Raw genomic sequence first — 15,877 nt, 5'->3', positions numbered from 1 at the left:
AATTTTCGCTATGAGAATGGGGGCCCGTTTTTCGCCCGTTTTCGCTAAGTGGCGCCATTCAGCTCTCATATATTTGGAGAGCTTTGTAGGTCGACATTTTCCCATTGCGGATTTCAGAAAATTACGTACACGTTTTGACTAATATAAGGATTAGTGCTGAAACTTAGGTATCTGGTTCTTACCGCTATAGCGCTACATTTGGGGTGAGAGTGCATGCGATCGTCAATCCGTTCTTTTTACGATAAAGAAAAAAAAATATCATAATCCTGTAAATTTTTTTTGGGACACCCTGCACAATACACAGTTCGCAACAAACAATATACACCAAGAACAAACAAACTCGCGTCTGCTCACACCAACTGGGGGCATTGCGCGTGCGCAGGACCCAGATTCGCATGAGATGAATCGACTACGCGTGCCCAGTGTTGATAGCAGCGCCACCCCGGTGTCGTGACGTCAATTAAGGGTCGAGTAAGGGCGCATGGTGGAGAAAACATTGTTACATAGATCGGGCGTAAACTTGGACGTGATGGTGTGGTATCAATAGTTGTTTAACGGAATCAGTTCTTAAACCGTCGTTTTGTGTGTGTGTGTGTGTTTTTGTTTCCTCTTCCAAAATGTCAAGGTCTCATGAAGTGTCCAGCGACCACGAAGTTGTTGCCTCCTGCCTACCTATATCATCGACTATTGCGTTCCGGTTTTACCTGCATGACATCACCTCTGGAGCGAAAACTGTCCTTTTATCGAAATCTATGAATACAGACGAAATGGCTGATGCAATGAAAAAATACAAGGTATGACGACACGCACATTATATTTTCATACGCCAACAGGGTTGCGCGATATTGTGTCACGCGATTTCTTAGGCGGTAGTACCTCACCAGCAAAAAGTAAAAAGTTTGTGTATTAAAAAAAAAAAAAGTAATGTCACTCTAAAACTTACATGTCCCAAAAAAGAAAATAAGTATTCAAAATAACACTGAGTTGAACAATTTAAAATTGGAGCAACGAGGGCAGACACGGATCTGACTAAATTTATGGTGATTTAAATAGTTGCATTTATAATATTTTCCAAACGCATGCACACCTTTTTGGCAACTTCCCGATTTCCCTCATCTGGGCACCTCGTTGCCAAAACGCTTTACGGTATGTCCGAAATGCCAGGTGGTGAACTTACCTATGCACCATATGCGGGAATCTGTGAGCTAACTCTCACAAGTTATTTAGTCTTGTTTTCCGCTCCATAAAACATCGCTGCCATCAGCGTCACACGTGGACGGCAATGCGATCATAATGTGTTCTAAAATCGCAGGCATGTCCATGAAACATCGTTGAAGATAAGATATGAAACGTGTGTTGATGAGTATTTCATCGGTGCAAAGCGAAGCCGAGTCTCCCAGGCCTAGAGGTTTTTATTAGCATATACATTATTTAACATGAAGTGATCAACAAACAGCAGCCTTGTAGTCACTTCATTTAATAAATTGTGTCTATTAATGAGAGACTATCCTTATAATTATCGGTTGTTGTAAATTATAAGAAAATTTACCTGTTTAAAAGTAAATTAAACATTACAACTGTGTCAATCGGGCTCGATGTTAAAACAGAAGGCAAAACACAGACAACCCGCAGCAACCAGAAGTGGCAACCTGCAGCCGCCATCTAGTTTGTTGTTTACCTTGAAAATGGGTGTATAGTAAATATTTTAGTTAAATAGACCAAAAAAATATGTCCCGTCATTTTCTATAAATCGTTACCTTAATCAATCCTGATTTATAAAACCCAGATCAGCAGTACGTTTTTGCTTTAATAGTTTATTCTAGGTGTTCCAGGCATAACACACTAAAAGCGTTACTGCAATACTCTTACGATGCCGGTGAACACCTAAATATAGAATTGTTTCTAACAAGCACATTTTACGTGCAGTTCTCACATGCACAGAAAAGGACTATACAGGCGTAATGAATCACTCTCGAAGGAGGAATCACGAGCTTGGTGGCTATTCCGCGGCCTTATGCCGGATGTCTCTGCGAATAAGCAACAGAAAATCCTGCAAATTGTGTGTTTGAGAAAAAAGAAAAGAAAGAAAAAACCTTTTGGGAACAAACTTCCAGCCACGGCAAACCTCAGGATTTAAAGATGAAAAACGCGCACGAATTAGCAAAATAATTACCTAAAAGGAACTACGTCTTAATGAGTGAAACCAAACATAGGTTCAATTAGAAACTTTCTGGGCGATATGGAAGACTCCTAAATCAATCCATTTTCGGAAGACTCGAAGCACGTGAGGAGCGCGAGGCTGCGCTCGAGTTCTTATTCGTGGAGCAGGCGGAAGGCTGGGGATACGAAAAAGCTGGCGACGCTTTCTCGTCGCCAGCTTTACCCCAGCTGCACGAGAGGGAACTTTAGCGCCACGTGATTTCATTCTCACTGAAAATTGATCGAGTTAGGGGTCTTCGATGACGACAAGCAAGTTTCTAATTCGAACCATATGTTTACTTCCACCAATTAGACTCTCTTTTTCAGTCTTCTACACGATACTCGGAAAAATTAATCGACAAGGATCACGACAACTTTTGGTTAAAATGTATTCAATTAGATCACTTGATTCCGAAATAAAGAAAGGAATTTACCGCTACTCTAAAAAGTGACCGTGCCTTCTCCGATTACATCTGATCTTCCAATCGATATATTGTTCTCCTGGTTTAAAAACGGGTCTATCGTACTTTCCATTAATAGATTAGAATCACCGAACTAGAAACTACAGACCTTCTAAAACCGCCAATTTTCGAAGACTACACTTCTGCCGCAGACATGGTTTGAGGTTTCTTCGGTTGCAAACTTTTAGAAACAGAGAGCACCATTAGGAAAGGGAGAAGCAAGTAGTAATGGCTACAAGTAATGTTAGTACTTCAGAAAGAAGTCATATTATTTTCGCGATTGCTTCTTATTGTATCTAATCAAATTATTACAAAACCATCCTAAATTGTAATTGATTACAAGTAAACTGATTACTTGTAATGTAAAACCATGCAAGTCTCTTTGTCCTTTTCTAATTCCTGTCGTTCGCCATGGCTTGCAGTTTGCTCCCGAAAAAAAAAAATTCTTTTTTTTCTTACCTTCCCTATTTGTAGCGATTATTAAAGGGGCACTCAAGTGGATTCCGAGATCATCTAGTCTACAAAAATAAGTAACGGAAGAGCGTCGAAACAGCAGAAAAGCGGGCGGCGATTCGGCGGCACTACAGAGCGCTAGCGAGACTGAGACTGACTCGACAAGGTCGCGGAAGCTGCTTATCTACCCTGCTTCACTATCTCAAAAGTTCGGCAAAGAAGGTTCGAGCGTCGCGCGCTCGGGGCGAGGATGAACTAGCACTTCCGAGAACAAAAAAGCAGAAGGAAAGTTAGTCTGCTGCGAGAATGACCGGGAATCTTTTAGAAGACCGTGACCAAGCGTTGCCTTCTCGGCTCTGCGGGCGGCAATATATAAAACCCGAAAACGAACAACCCTAAATATATGCGGATACACGCCCCATGCATGTTGAAGCATGTTTGGTGCGATGCATACGCATGCTTCGACCATGCCCGTAGACAGTTTTTTCTATGAGCAACGTTAGAGTACAAGGACGAAAGACACCTTAGGCAGTGTTATGCAGTCTGTGTATTAGCAGTATGACCATGGGGCGCAAAACATTATAATGTTGTTAAAGTAGTGTGCGCCTAGACCTGCATGCTTACAATTCATTTCGCAGCCACGGAATGCGAGCTCTCTTCGGAATACAAATTGCGCAACCGGATGATTCGAATCCCTCTCCCTTCATCCTGGCGCAGGTGACTAGGGTGTTCGGGGCTCCATTCTGGATTCTGGAGCTTGCCAAGGCGCTTGAGAAGCGAGGAATTCAGCTGGATAGTCTAACGACTATTCTTCTGTGTGGCGCGAAGGCCACGCCCCAAATGTTGAAGCAAATCGAACGGTCGTTTGATCTGGCCATCGTCAAAGAAACTTACGGAGCTACGGAAGTCGCACGGATATGCAGACCCCCTTGGGGTGCCTCCCCTTGGTACGGCATTGGATTCCCGTCCCCGATGGTACAAGTTAAGGTGAGTTTAATTCCATTTAGTGATGAGTACGAGAGGTGTGCGGATAGTCTCGTTTCAGCTCGCAACTATTGATATCGATTATCCCCTGTCGATATGCTGGCCACAATGGATTTTGGCTTGTCATCAGGTTGTTGATGTCAAGAGTGGAAAGGTGCTTGGACCAAACGAAAAAGGAGAAGTGTTAGTGAAGACGCCATGTTCCATGAAGGGCTATTACGGACATCCGGAAGCTACATCGCAGAAAATTACTCCCAATGGTTGGGTACGAACAGGTAGGGGATGGCGACGGTTCTTGTTAACAAGTCAGTCAAAAGTTGGTTTTCTCTTCGGTATTTCCCAAGGGCGTTCTGAAAGCCTGCCGTTTATAGGGTCTCTTAGCACTCCTCGTTTGGCGGCTATACAGTAAGGAGACCACTGAACGGCACGTTGCGAGGGTTTTAGGAACATATAAAGGCCGTTATTGTCACGTGCCACTGCCACGTCATTTGACGTCATGGTGCTACGGGACATCACGGTGGCACGTCACAGTGTCAAGTAACACTACGGTGTGGCATCGGTGTCACGTGAGAGTTCAGAGAGTACCTATAAATGCAACGCATTCAGCACACCTTTCTGAGGGCGTCTCAGTATCAGGTGACACGCCGTGACGCCATCGAGGGGTGAATCCGCAGACACGAAAGCCCTAATGTTGCATTAGGCAGTTTTGGCACAGCGTTGCCGTGCCGCATTGCTACCGTGAGCTCGCGCGGTGACTTCGAAGCATGCTCCTTAACGCGCGATTGGAGGCGTGCTGTGGCCAAACTAGAACGTGGTGACGGTTTGCTACAACTGCCTATTCACACTGGTGGTTGAATCGCATTCGCGGGGTAGTTGCCAACGCTTAAAACCCCGCCACATTAAGGAATCGCTTTAGAAAGTTCAGGCGCATTTTTTTAGAAAAACAAGCGGATCTGCTTCGCGGTTTCTATTTGAACAAGAAAAATGGAACTGTCATATATTAAAACCAAATTAGTAGCGTCAAACGATATGATCTCTTCTACTTTAACCATCACAATTAATATTGAACGATTTTCTCGTTCAGATCTCATTATGGCCACCGAATTCTTTAATGTTCGGTTCCTCGGCCTTTAAACCAGATTAGAAACACTAATATATAGATCTGGCTAAAATTTCTCAATAAAAACACGCTCAAGTTTTTGTTTTTTTACAAAATTTATTATATTTTGACTATTTTGAAGAGCGTAATTGAACGTTTTCTTTTCTTGATGTTTTTCTGGCGCGGTTGTTCTTTTAGCGATTTTTGAAGTTGCTTTGCCTAATGTATAAATGCGTATTTTAAAACGCGTTCTTTTTCTTTTTTTAAGCCCAATTTGTTTGCGTACCAAATGCGTATAGGTCTGAAAACTCAAACTTCAATTTGAAGTTGTTTTTTTTTCCCCTAATTCTCCCATCGTTTGTTTGAATGTAAACTACGCATTATATTATTATTATTTATTATTATTATTATTAATTCTTATGTACTGAAAAGTAAAATATATTACTGCTGCATATATTACTGCTGCAAACAAGCTCCTTGGCGGCTGCATAGCATACTCATCCATGGCCTCTTTCCATGCACTCGCCTGAACGTCTACCAACATGGCTATTCTTCAAAACGTGCGATCGTTTATCTCTAGCAATATACGCGCGATATAAATACCACCTAGAAAACAAGCTCTGCGCATGACGTCACCGTTAGTAATGGAACCCCGACCTGCCCCAAGCGGCAAACACGTCAAGCTCGACGGGAGACGACGCAAAGCGGCACACGCGTACGTCTTTGCGTCGCCGCGTGCTACGTCGCGCTCGTTGTAAGGCGCTGCGAGTCGCGGTGGCGGCGACGCTGACGCGAGCTAGGTGACGCGGTGTCTGTCCAATGCGGAGCGCAAGTTCGTCTGCTTCCTGAGCAGGGGTTGCGGTGACGTTAAAAGGCCCAACTCTGATTTGCTCCGATTGGAAAAACAGTGGGTAGACATCAAGGCAGGTATGTGGAGCGCAAGTACTTCTGCTCCTTTTGCAGGGGTTCTGCAGACGTCAAAACACCGAGCTCTCATTGGCTCTGAATGAAGGCAAGGCCACTTGCTTTGAGGTCTACCCACTATCCTTCAGTCAGAGCTAATCTGAATTCGGCGTCTTTCTGACGTTACCGCAACTCCTACACAAGAAGCTGACAACTTGCTCTGCGCATAAGATTGAGGTCTAGCCACTATCCCTCCATCAGAGTCGATCAGAGCTCGGCAATCTGGCGTCAGTGCAACCCCAGAGCGAGAAGCAGACCACCTCGCACTCAGCATAGTGATGACGTTTGGGGAGAAATAGCTTGTCTTCAAGGCTCGTTGCTCAAGCACCCATTACCGTGCCATTATGACCGCATGGCCAAAGAAAGATTGTCTCAGAGTATGTGAAAGGTTTTTGCGCATTCTCGTCCTTTCTCATTAAGATGTTTCGACCCTTGTCAAGTGTGCAGTTAGTATTCCGAGAGCGTCCATCTACTATTTAGTTATTTAGCTTTACTTTAAACCAGCTCATGAACTGAACTTTTAGCTAGATATGACGACTACACGCTAATTTGCAGGTGACATCTGCTATTACAACGAAGACGGTCAATTCTTCTATGTCGAAAGAATGAGCCAGTTCTTTAAATGCATGAACATCCACGTGGCACCCTGCTTCATTGAAAGCGTGTTGCTCAGCCACGATGGAGTTGAAGAGGCAGCGGTCATTGGTGTCCCCCATCCACAATATCATGAAGCGGCCTTGGCGTTTGTCGTGTTGAAGAAATCTTGTGGCACAATCACCGAGGCAGAGCTCCAAAACTTCGTTGCAGGTAAATCTCGATCTTGACATTTCTTTTATTCGTGTTATTTATATTGCACTATGGGCATATTTTAGACATAAGAAGTTGAGAATCACACAGAACAAAATTCAATGCAAAATTAAGTAGAAATACCTTAGCAGTTCGGGGTTTCTTTTTTGATTGGAAGCCTCTGATATCGACAATGCTTCCCTCTAAACTTTCTCCACGTAATATTTTTATGAACAATGGGGTGTCGACAAATCAAAATACTTACTTCAACCTCACTTGTTCCTTACAGACAGGATCAATTAAAAAAAATCAGGGATCTTACTCATCTAATGCAGGCATCTTCAAAAACTCTTGGTATGCGAACGAAAAAAAAGACAAGGGTCACACAAATACTATCTATGTCCAAAAACTAGATTTTAAACACCACTCAGAGCTAGATTGAGCTAACAAAAATGCAGCCTCGTCGCTAAAATAAACAAAAAAGTAATCCTGACAATGTTAATGCGAGGGAGTTATGAAGCTACTCATAGATTTTTGGCCATGTATGTCGCTAGTCAATGTTCCGCTAAATATAGCGGAAAATTTACATCACGTGACCTATGCCCCTATTCAGGTTCCCGGTAAAGCTAGCGAAATCAAGTTTCTGTGCTAAATATAGCGAAAAATTGGTCTCACGTGATATATGCACTAATTCAGTTTCCCCGCTAAATTCAGCGGAAAACTGACTTTATGTCACCAATGCACTAATTTAGTTTTCCCGCTAAATTTGACGGGATCAGGTTCCCCGCTTAAATAGGCGGAAAATTGACTTCACGTGACCTACGTACCAATTTAGGTTCCTCGCTAAATTTAGTGGAATCAAGTTCCCCACTAAATTTAGAGGGAAACTGAATACTCGACGTATGCCGCCAGTAAGGTTCCCCTCCAAATTTAGCGGAAAAAAAAACTTCACGTGGTTTTTGCACCAATTCAAGTTGCGCCCTAAATTTAGCGGGGAAGCGAACTTCTGTCCGTGTGAGTATGGTGCCTGGATCGCGTCTTCGACTGGTGTGTTTAGCGTCCTATCCCGCCCATGCATCAAAAGTGGTCCCAATGTGGCAACAAATGACGCGAGTGTCATGCTGTTGCCTGTCGCGATCCTTGCGGTTGGCCGTAGAAATGCTGGCGAAAAGCACGAGCGAACGCGAGTGTCGCTTTCGTCACGGCGTCCCTTTAGGCGTCCCAACTTCCGGTTGCTTGAGCTTCCGTGAACTGTCACAGTGGAAAGCGACCTGCAGAAGAACAGGCGTCTGCCATTTATACCACTACTGTTGGGGCGCCGCCAGGGTCGCAACAGGCGACAACATGACACTTGTATGACGTCATCAGGCGGAAATCGAGGGACCACTTTTTTGAACCCGGTAAACACACCAGTCGGAGACGCGTTCCAGGCACCATAGTGTGAGCAACGACAAATGCTGACGCATTTATAGATATTCACCCGCCTGGTCTCTACAAACTTGCCTCCACCATAATTCTTTTTTTTAGGTTTCATTTTTTTCAACCCAGATATAAAATTGGAGCATGATAAATGCATCACCTAAAGGCACCTTTCTAAAATGCCGTATTGCACCTAGTTTATTGGTTTAATTATACTGGAATTTTTAAGCACGAATATACTTAATCTGGGAACTACTTCAAGTGCATTCTACTTAAAATACTACTTCAAGTAGGTTTAGACGACTTGTCCTTTACTTGAAGTACATTCTCTGAGTGTGTGTACTCGTATTCTACTTAAAAGTATTATTTTCTAGTACTTTCCGCGGAAAGTTCAACTCCCGACTGCAAGACACATCGCCCAAATTTGAAGAAAAAATAAGCATATCGTCATCTGAAAACGCGCTGTCGTCTTTCGAGACGTCATCTGTTTTTTTTTTTTTTTTTTTTTTTTTTTTTAAGTAATGACTTATTACAAGGTGATTCTGCAAAATAATTCGTCAGCGAGAGTAAATCAAAACTTAACGTTATCGAATATTGGCCGCCGTTTCAGTAAATAGCTGATGCACCTCGATTTACCTAATATATACCAGATGAAAAGAAAACATTATTGAGGGAATGAAATGGAATCATGAAAGATTGTGTTAAAAGGTACTTGACTTCATTTGAAAAGTACATTCTATTTATAGTATTTTACTTCCAGTACGTGGTGCCCAGTTGACTAACTATATTTCTTGAAGAACATGACCTGTAATTTACTTTATACATTAAGTACTTCTTAGGTGTACTTGACCCAACACTGCTTAAATCGCGTTCAGATATTTTTTTAACGTTCTAATTAACGGCCATGTTTATTCATCGTTGTTCTAGAAAGTGTCAACTGTGTACATATTATGCTGATCTCTTCCATTTCTTCCCAGGCCAACTTGGAACCTACATGCACCTTCACGGGGGTGTGAAATTCGTTGACTCGATACCAAAGAACGCCAACGGTAAAGTAGTGAGGAAAAAACTGCAGATGCTTCATCAAGATGGATAATCTCACTCGTTGTGTTTGTGGTCGTTGTGACCGGTTTTGGTAAAAAAAAAATATATTTATCGACCGCTGGTGATGGGAACTTTCTTTAGTGATTTGATATGCGTAGCGTAAGTTCGTCTGTATCTGCGCAGGGGTTGCCGTGACGTCAGAACGCGGAGCTCCGATTGGCTCTGGTGGAAGGATAGAGGGTATACCTCAATGTTAACCGCCTTGAGGCCTACCCACTAGCCTTTCAAACGGAGCCAATCAGAACTCGGCGTTCTGACGTGACCGCAATCCTTGCGGAAGAAGCACACAGCATAGTTAGGAGTAGATTAAATATACTCAGGAAACAGCGGAACCCGGGTGAGGTTGAACAAAGGCGTTGTCTGAACTTGTCTTGATAGGATTGAGCGAGGAAAACAAAAACAAAAGATGCTTACAATTCTGTGTAATGCCAAATTAGAGCGCAGCTCTGGAGGAGGAGGAGGAAGCGACGGTACGGAGGGGAAGGTATGCCTCTCCTCCCCCTCCATAGCGGGAAGTTTAGCGTAAATTTTCCCGCTGAATTTAACCGCGGAAACTAGACCCGCTAAATTCAGCACGAAACTTCTCTCTAAATTTTCCGCTGAATTTAGAGGGGAAACTAAACCCGCAAAAATTAGCGGGATAACTTTCTCGTTGAGTTTAGCGGGGCGTCCCATAATGCAACGCGTGCGGTTACGCCTACGCCGACACAGACGCCGACGGCGGCGCCGCCTGACCACACAAGCGTGAACGGCGGCGTCGGTCTGCGCCCCGCCGCCTGGCGTCCCAACGCAAGGAGGCCACATTGGCCTCCGTTTCGCGGGCGCCCCGTGGCAGCACTGGCTCGCACGATCGCGCGCGCGCCTCCCGTCAAATTTTTTGCTCTTTCGTCGCCTGCTCTTCGCTAGATTTTTCCGTTTCGGCTCTCATCATTAGTAGATATCAGCATCGAAAGCAGACCCGTTGCATACGTGGTAGGTGCCCATGATGGCGTGGTGATCAGCGTGAATGTGATTATCCTAGCCTGCTCGTTGATCTTGAGACGCGCTTCTTGCAAATGGCATTTGTCTGTCATACCTTGTCAAAACAAAAGAACCATATTGCCGCGTGATATTCTTCAAACTACAATTAACTGTGCAAGAGAGGTAACTTTTGGCGTTGCCGTTCTGTGTTAATACGGTGCAGTCATCGACCGCGATGCGAATTTGTGGTGCTGAGAAAACATGCCCTTGCTCCGGAGGAAGCCAGAACGACACCAGCCGCTGTCCGAATCATAACCGACCACCTAAACCTGCCGCCGCAATCAAGTGTTTTCGCAGTTCAGACGACCCTGCAATTTAATGCGAACGGTTATCTGGTTTGGCATTATCTTATTTTATTTAAAGTTCAATCGGGACGATGAGCTTTTGGCGAAATGCCGCGTGCATGGCCGTGAGAAACGCTACCCGATACTTCGACAAGATGCGATTTCACACTTACGCCAAATGTTCGGCGCTCGAACATTTCAAGACAAGTGTTCGAGAGACCGGGTGTAATAGATAAGGAGGCCAACATGACCTTGCCGAGTCAGTCTCTCGAGTGTTCGACGCTCGAATATTCTAGGCCGGGTGTTCGAGATGCCAGTGTAGCTGATACGGGGCACAGCGTGGCCCTGCCGACTCACTCTCGCACTCTCGTGCTAGCCAGCTCTCACACCGACCCCACGACGTCCAGCTTCGCCGATGCAAAGTCCCCGTCGTGAGAACCTCTCGCTTCTCGCCCTTTGGTTGGAGATCTAAGCGCAGCTTAACCCGTGGGGGTGGAGTTTCTGAACACCAACGACGAAAATAACCTCCATGGACGAAGAACGGCCCCCAATCTAAGCTCGCCAGGCATCGGAACGACGCTCCTTGAAAGGTGATGAACAGTCTCAACGTCATCGTCGACGGACACGACACATAGGCACTCGTGGACAGGGGTGCGGATCACTCCGTTGTGACTGGTAAACTTTCAAGTCGTCTTCAGAAAGGTTCGATGCCGTGGGATATCCTACAAATTCGAACCACCGGAGGACATCTGATTACGCCCGTCGGAAGGTGTACCACGGGAGTCGAGATCCATGGTGAGATCTGCCCGTGAAATTTGTCATACGACAAGACTGTGCAAGAGACGTCATCCACGGGGGTACTTCCTGTGTGAATACGGCGCAGTCATCGACCTCAGAGCGAACCGTTCGACGCTGCGAAAACCTGTCTTTGCTCCGGAAGAAGACAAAACGACGCCAGTCGCTGTCCAAATCGCCGACCGCGGGAACCTTCCGCCTTGATCAAGTGTTATCGTAATTCAGACTGCCCCCGCAATCAACTGTGAACGCTTATTTGGTTTAGCTATGTCTTATTATATTTAATGTTGCATCGGGACGATCCGCTTTTGAACGGGGGAATAACGCCACGTGCATGACCAAGAGGGAACGCTACTCCATACCTACTTGCGATGGACTTAAACGCGGTTATATGCGAAATATAAGATAGCAACACTTTAGGAACACGTATCAAAGCTTTTGCAGTTCTTGTAAAGTACCAGAAAATTTGTATTTTAAACATTTTTTTTCTTTTTGCGTTGACTGCATACCTTTTGAAACAATGCAACTTCGTCTGAATATTTCAACCTACCTAGGCCCTCACAGGCATGAAGCATTTTGTCAAGACGAAAGGTGTTCCTTTCTTTACCATATCCAGTAAAAAAGGAGTCGGCTGGATCACTGTAGGGTTGCGAAAATTATTTTTATAAAGCGGTAAAAGTATAAATACATATGTTCAAATGAACTCGAGTCCTACTCAGTTTTTTGTGGACTTGACTTCCAGTTGTCGTCACTGGTTTTGTCACCGTCCTGTTCACCAGCTGTTCACCTGCTTCGTCATCGAATCCAGGTGCTCTAACAGTGGCACCTGGATTCAACCTCTTGCGGGCACCTACCGATCTTAAAACGGCCATGCCTCGGGAGCCTGCCAAAAGTTAAGATAGTTGGGTGCGTTCTTTCAAATATGCCAAGACTTGCACCAACTAGTAGCAGGTGAATTGTCATCCTAGCTTCTCGTCTTCGGGCCTCAAGTGTCGCCGCCGAGAATTCCCGCAAGTGCCTCCGGTCACTACTTAGTTAGTTAGGTTGTCGCTGGAACAGTCATCTGGATGATCCTTGGAGTCGTATTGCATTGGACACACCAAACTCTGTCATTCAACCCCCGCCATTAGCTCCTCGCTCCCAGTTGGTTCGCCCTTCTTCTTCATCCGTCGATCCCCTTCACCAGAATTTAGTTGACTTAAAAATTTTATGTGTCATGTTATGCACTCCGTTTACCGTTTCCCAGTCACATCACTTAGTAGCCCTAAAATAATCGAGTTGTGTGTTTAGAGCAGTGCGATGCAAAATACTCAACAAAAGTATTTAAATAAGATACTAAATGCCCATTTGAGAATGTATTTACAGTAGTATTTAAGTTACTCTAAACGAACTATCTTGAGTAGAGTAATTTGAAAACATAACATAATTTCAAGCATAATTTGAAAAAGTAATTGAATTACATTCGAACATACCCGGCAAGAATAGTTACGAGCTAGTATTATAAGAATAAAAAAGTCAAAAGGGGGTGCTCTACTTGTGATGACTTCACTGCAAATCACATTCTGCTGTGATCTTCATGACTTTCAAGAAGCGACCGGCTTAACTGCTGCACTTGAAGTTTGCTTCGAGATAAATCGGTATATGCAGCATGATAGGCACTGAAAGATTTTAGGAACAAGGGGGACTCACGTATTGTAGGCATGGCAACTGGCTTGCTTTAGCTTGGCGGTCCGCACGGCTCATGACGCATTCCGCAATAAGTTTGTAATATGCCTTAAAGGGGTCATGAAACGATTTTCCTACTTCTTCCTCCTTAGCTTTAATCCTCAACTCAAATGCGAATTGTGAAATCACGTGGTCGTGACAGTCCTTCGGCACCTGTGCGATGACTCCTAGCTTCCACCGTGCTTTTTATGCACACCATAGAACTTGTCATTCCCCTGTGACAATAAGTTCCGTCATAGCACTCCTTGGCCACGAACGCGAATCCAAATATTCGTCGACGGATTGATTGTTGACGAGCGCATACGTCCGAGTGACGCAATTCTCGCGTCCAATGCGTGAGCTGGGCTCTGCTGACGTAAGTTTGGCGCCGGTGACGCACTTTTGGAACCGCGGATGTATCGTAGTGAAAAGGCGGAGAGCTTTCGAAGGCAAGAAGGTACAAAATAGTCCGCTATATTTGCAAATGTTCGTACCGAAAAGCTGGCTTTTCACTTTCTAGCCTCTTTCTTTTGGCCAACTAAACGATATGCGATTAGTAAAGTCCCAATTTAAAATCATTCATGCCAACCAAAAATTTGTTTCATGGCCCCTTTAAAGCGATTCGGCGGACTTGACACGCAGTCCGGCATTGCCTATCCCTAACAGCCAAACTACAGAGTATCACAAAAGAAAATTTACACGGCCTTTTAGAGCGCAGCTCTTAGGGGCCCGTTTCCGGCTTGAGCGCCGTCGGCGTCGGCGTAACCGCGAGGTCACGTGACCTCCACAGGTCACGTGACCCCCTTAGGTCACGTGACCCCCTCAGGTCACGTGACCCCCCTCAGGTCACGTGTCCCTCCCTCAGGTCACGTGTCCCCCCTCAGGTCACTTGACCCGCCTCAGATCACGTGACCCCCTGAAGTCACGTGACCCCCTAAGGCCACGTGACCCCCTCAGGTAACGTGACCCCCCTCAGGTCACGTGTCCCCCCTCAGGTCACTTGACCCGCCTCAGATCACGTAACCCCCTGAGGCCACGTGACCCCACTGAGGCCACGTGACCCCACTGAGGTCATGTGACCACCCTGAGGTCACGTGACCCCCTTGGGGACATGTGACCCCCGAGTTCACGTGACCCCCCTGAAGTCACGCGACCCCCGAGATCACGTGACCCCCCTGACGTCACGGGAGCCCCCCTAGGTCACGTGACCTCAAGGAGTCACCTATGCTCAGTACGCTTCCATCTTCCTCCTCAAGAGCTGCGCTCTAACCGGCGTTACAGGGAATTGTAAACGGCTTCCATTTTTTTTACCGCAAAAATAAACTAGGCATCGCCGAACGCTCATTTTCCGCCCAAAGGTAGCGCTAGAGGTCGGAACCAGATGCCAAAGTTTCAGCCCGATCCGATAACTTAATCAAAAGTTATAAGTGATTTGTTTTTAAATTTTCAATGGGAAAATAGCGGCCGACGGAGTTTTCAAACACATGGGACTCTATGGCACCAAAAACCGAAATGAGCAAAAATGGGCTCTACTTTCCCATTGAAATTTTCAGAAAATCACTTATAACTTTTGATTAAGTTATCCGATCGGGCTGAAACCTTGGCATCTGGTTGTGACCTCTAGCTTTACCTTTGGGCGGGGAATGAGCGTTCGGCGATGCCTAGTTTACTTTTGCGGTTAAAAAGACCTTGTCAATTTTCTTTTGTGACACCCTGTAGAGAATTTGATCAGGCCGTCAGACTTGTTGATGAATACGCGTGTCAACAACAAACGTGCACGGAAAGCAGCTTCTGTCGCTGATCAACAACTAAGAGCGAGCGAGCGCCAGTACCTTGAAAGGCTCAAAAAATATATCAGGAAAGTCAAGAGGGAAACACAAATGACACAAGAGAGTCTACACAAAACCGCTTTCAATCCCTGGCTGCGTCTGGCAGAAAATTAGGTTGGAGGATTCTGAGAATGAAACAATGTGAGCATTCGGAAGGAGACAAAAGAAACGCTTTTGAACGAGCCCAGAGTTATGCCACAATAGGCACACAAGGGTTTCCTGGAAGCCCAATTTAGGTCACTGCCGCTCAATGTAACCAGCAGGATCAAGCTTCCGTGGCCGAGGGGTGTTCGTGCATAATTGAAAATCTGCTCGCGTATTTTGATATGAGAACCACCTGAACCGACGATTTCCCAAAATGGTCAATTGTGTACAAAGCGTTGGCGTACATTCTTCCGCTGACGGAACCACTCTAGATTAAGACAAACGTGTAAAATACCGGTGACGCCGCAAGCACTTCGATAGCTCAAACCGTAACGCGCCATTAAAAAAAAATCTTGAAAAAGAAAGGACACGAGGATGGCTAAAGGCGGGCGTATTTCGGGCTATCTATATTATCCCTTGTTAACATTCGGACACTGCGTTTTGCTCGTGCCTTGTTTCCTGTGTTGTGTTTGGTCGCTTGCCTCCAAGTTTGCAATCGGTTCAGCTTTACCGTGGAGTGTGACGATCCGTCCCGTAGATCGTTCCGGCAACAGATATTTTCGAAGGTTGAAAAACACATTTTAGATACTGAGTACAACATAGCGAAAAATGTAATTAAGATACAGTAGCAAA

At 45.2% G+C, this 15,877-nt stretch overlaps 1 protein-coding gene across 1 annotated transcript in view; it reads left to right on the top strand.

Annotated features, from left to right (window-relative positions):
* LOC8040935 (4-coumarate--CoA ligase 1-like) overlaps positions 1–9,460 on the top strand; it is a 56,040-nt gene extending 46,580 nt beyond the window's left edge. The window contains exons 5-9 of the mRNA XM_040221665.1: positions 626–794; positions 3,831–4,100; positions 4,228–4,372; positions 6,715–6,966; positions 9,342–9,460. Of these exons, the coding sequence (XP_040077599.1) occupies positions 626–794; positions 3,831–4,100; positions 4,228–4,372; positions 6,715–6,966; positions 9,342–9,460 (955 nt within the window). The remainder of the gene's footprint in view (positions 1–625; positions 795–3,830; positions 4,101–4,227; positions 4,373–6,714; positions 6,967–9,341) is intronic.
* The last annotated feature ends 6,417 nt before the right edge of the window (positions 9,461–15,877 follow it).

This window comes from Ixodes scapularis, unplaced genomic scaffold (genome assembly GCF_016920785.2).
Source record: "Ixodes scapularis isolate PalLabHiFi unplaced genomic scaffold, ASM1692078v2 PGA_scaffold4__175_contigs__length_147842914, whole genome shotgun sequence".
NCBI classification, from domain to species: Eukaryota; Metazoa; Arthropoda; class Arachnida; order Ixodida; family Ixodidae; genus Ixodes; species Ixodes scapularis.
This window is presented reverse-complemented; position numbering and strand designations above follow the sequence as displayed.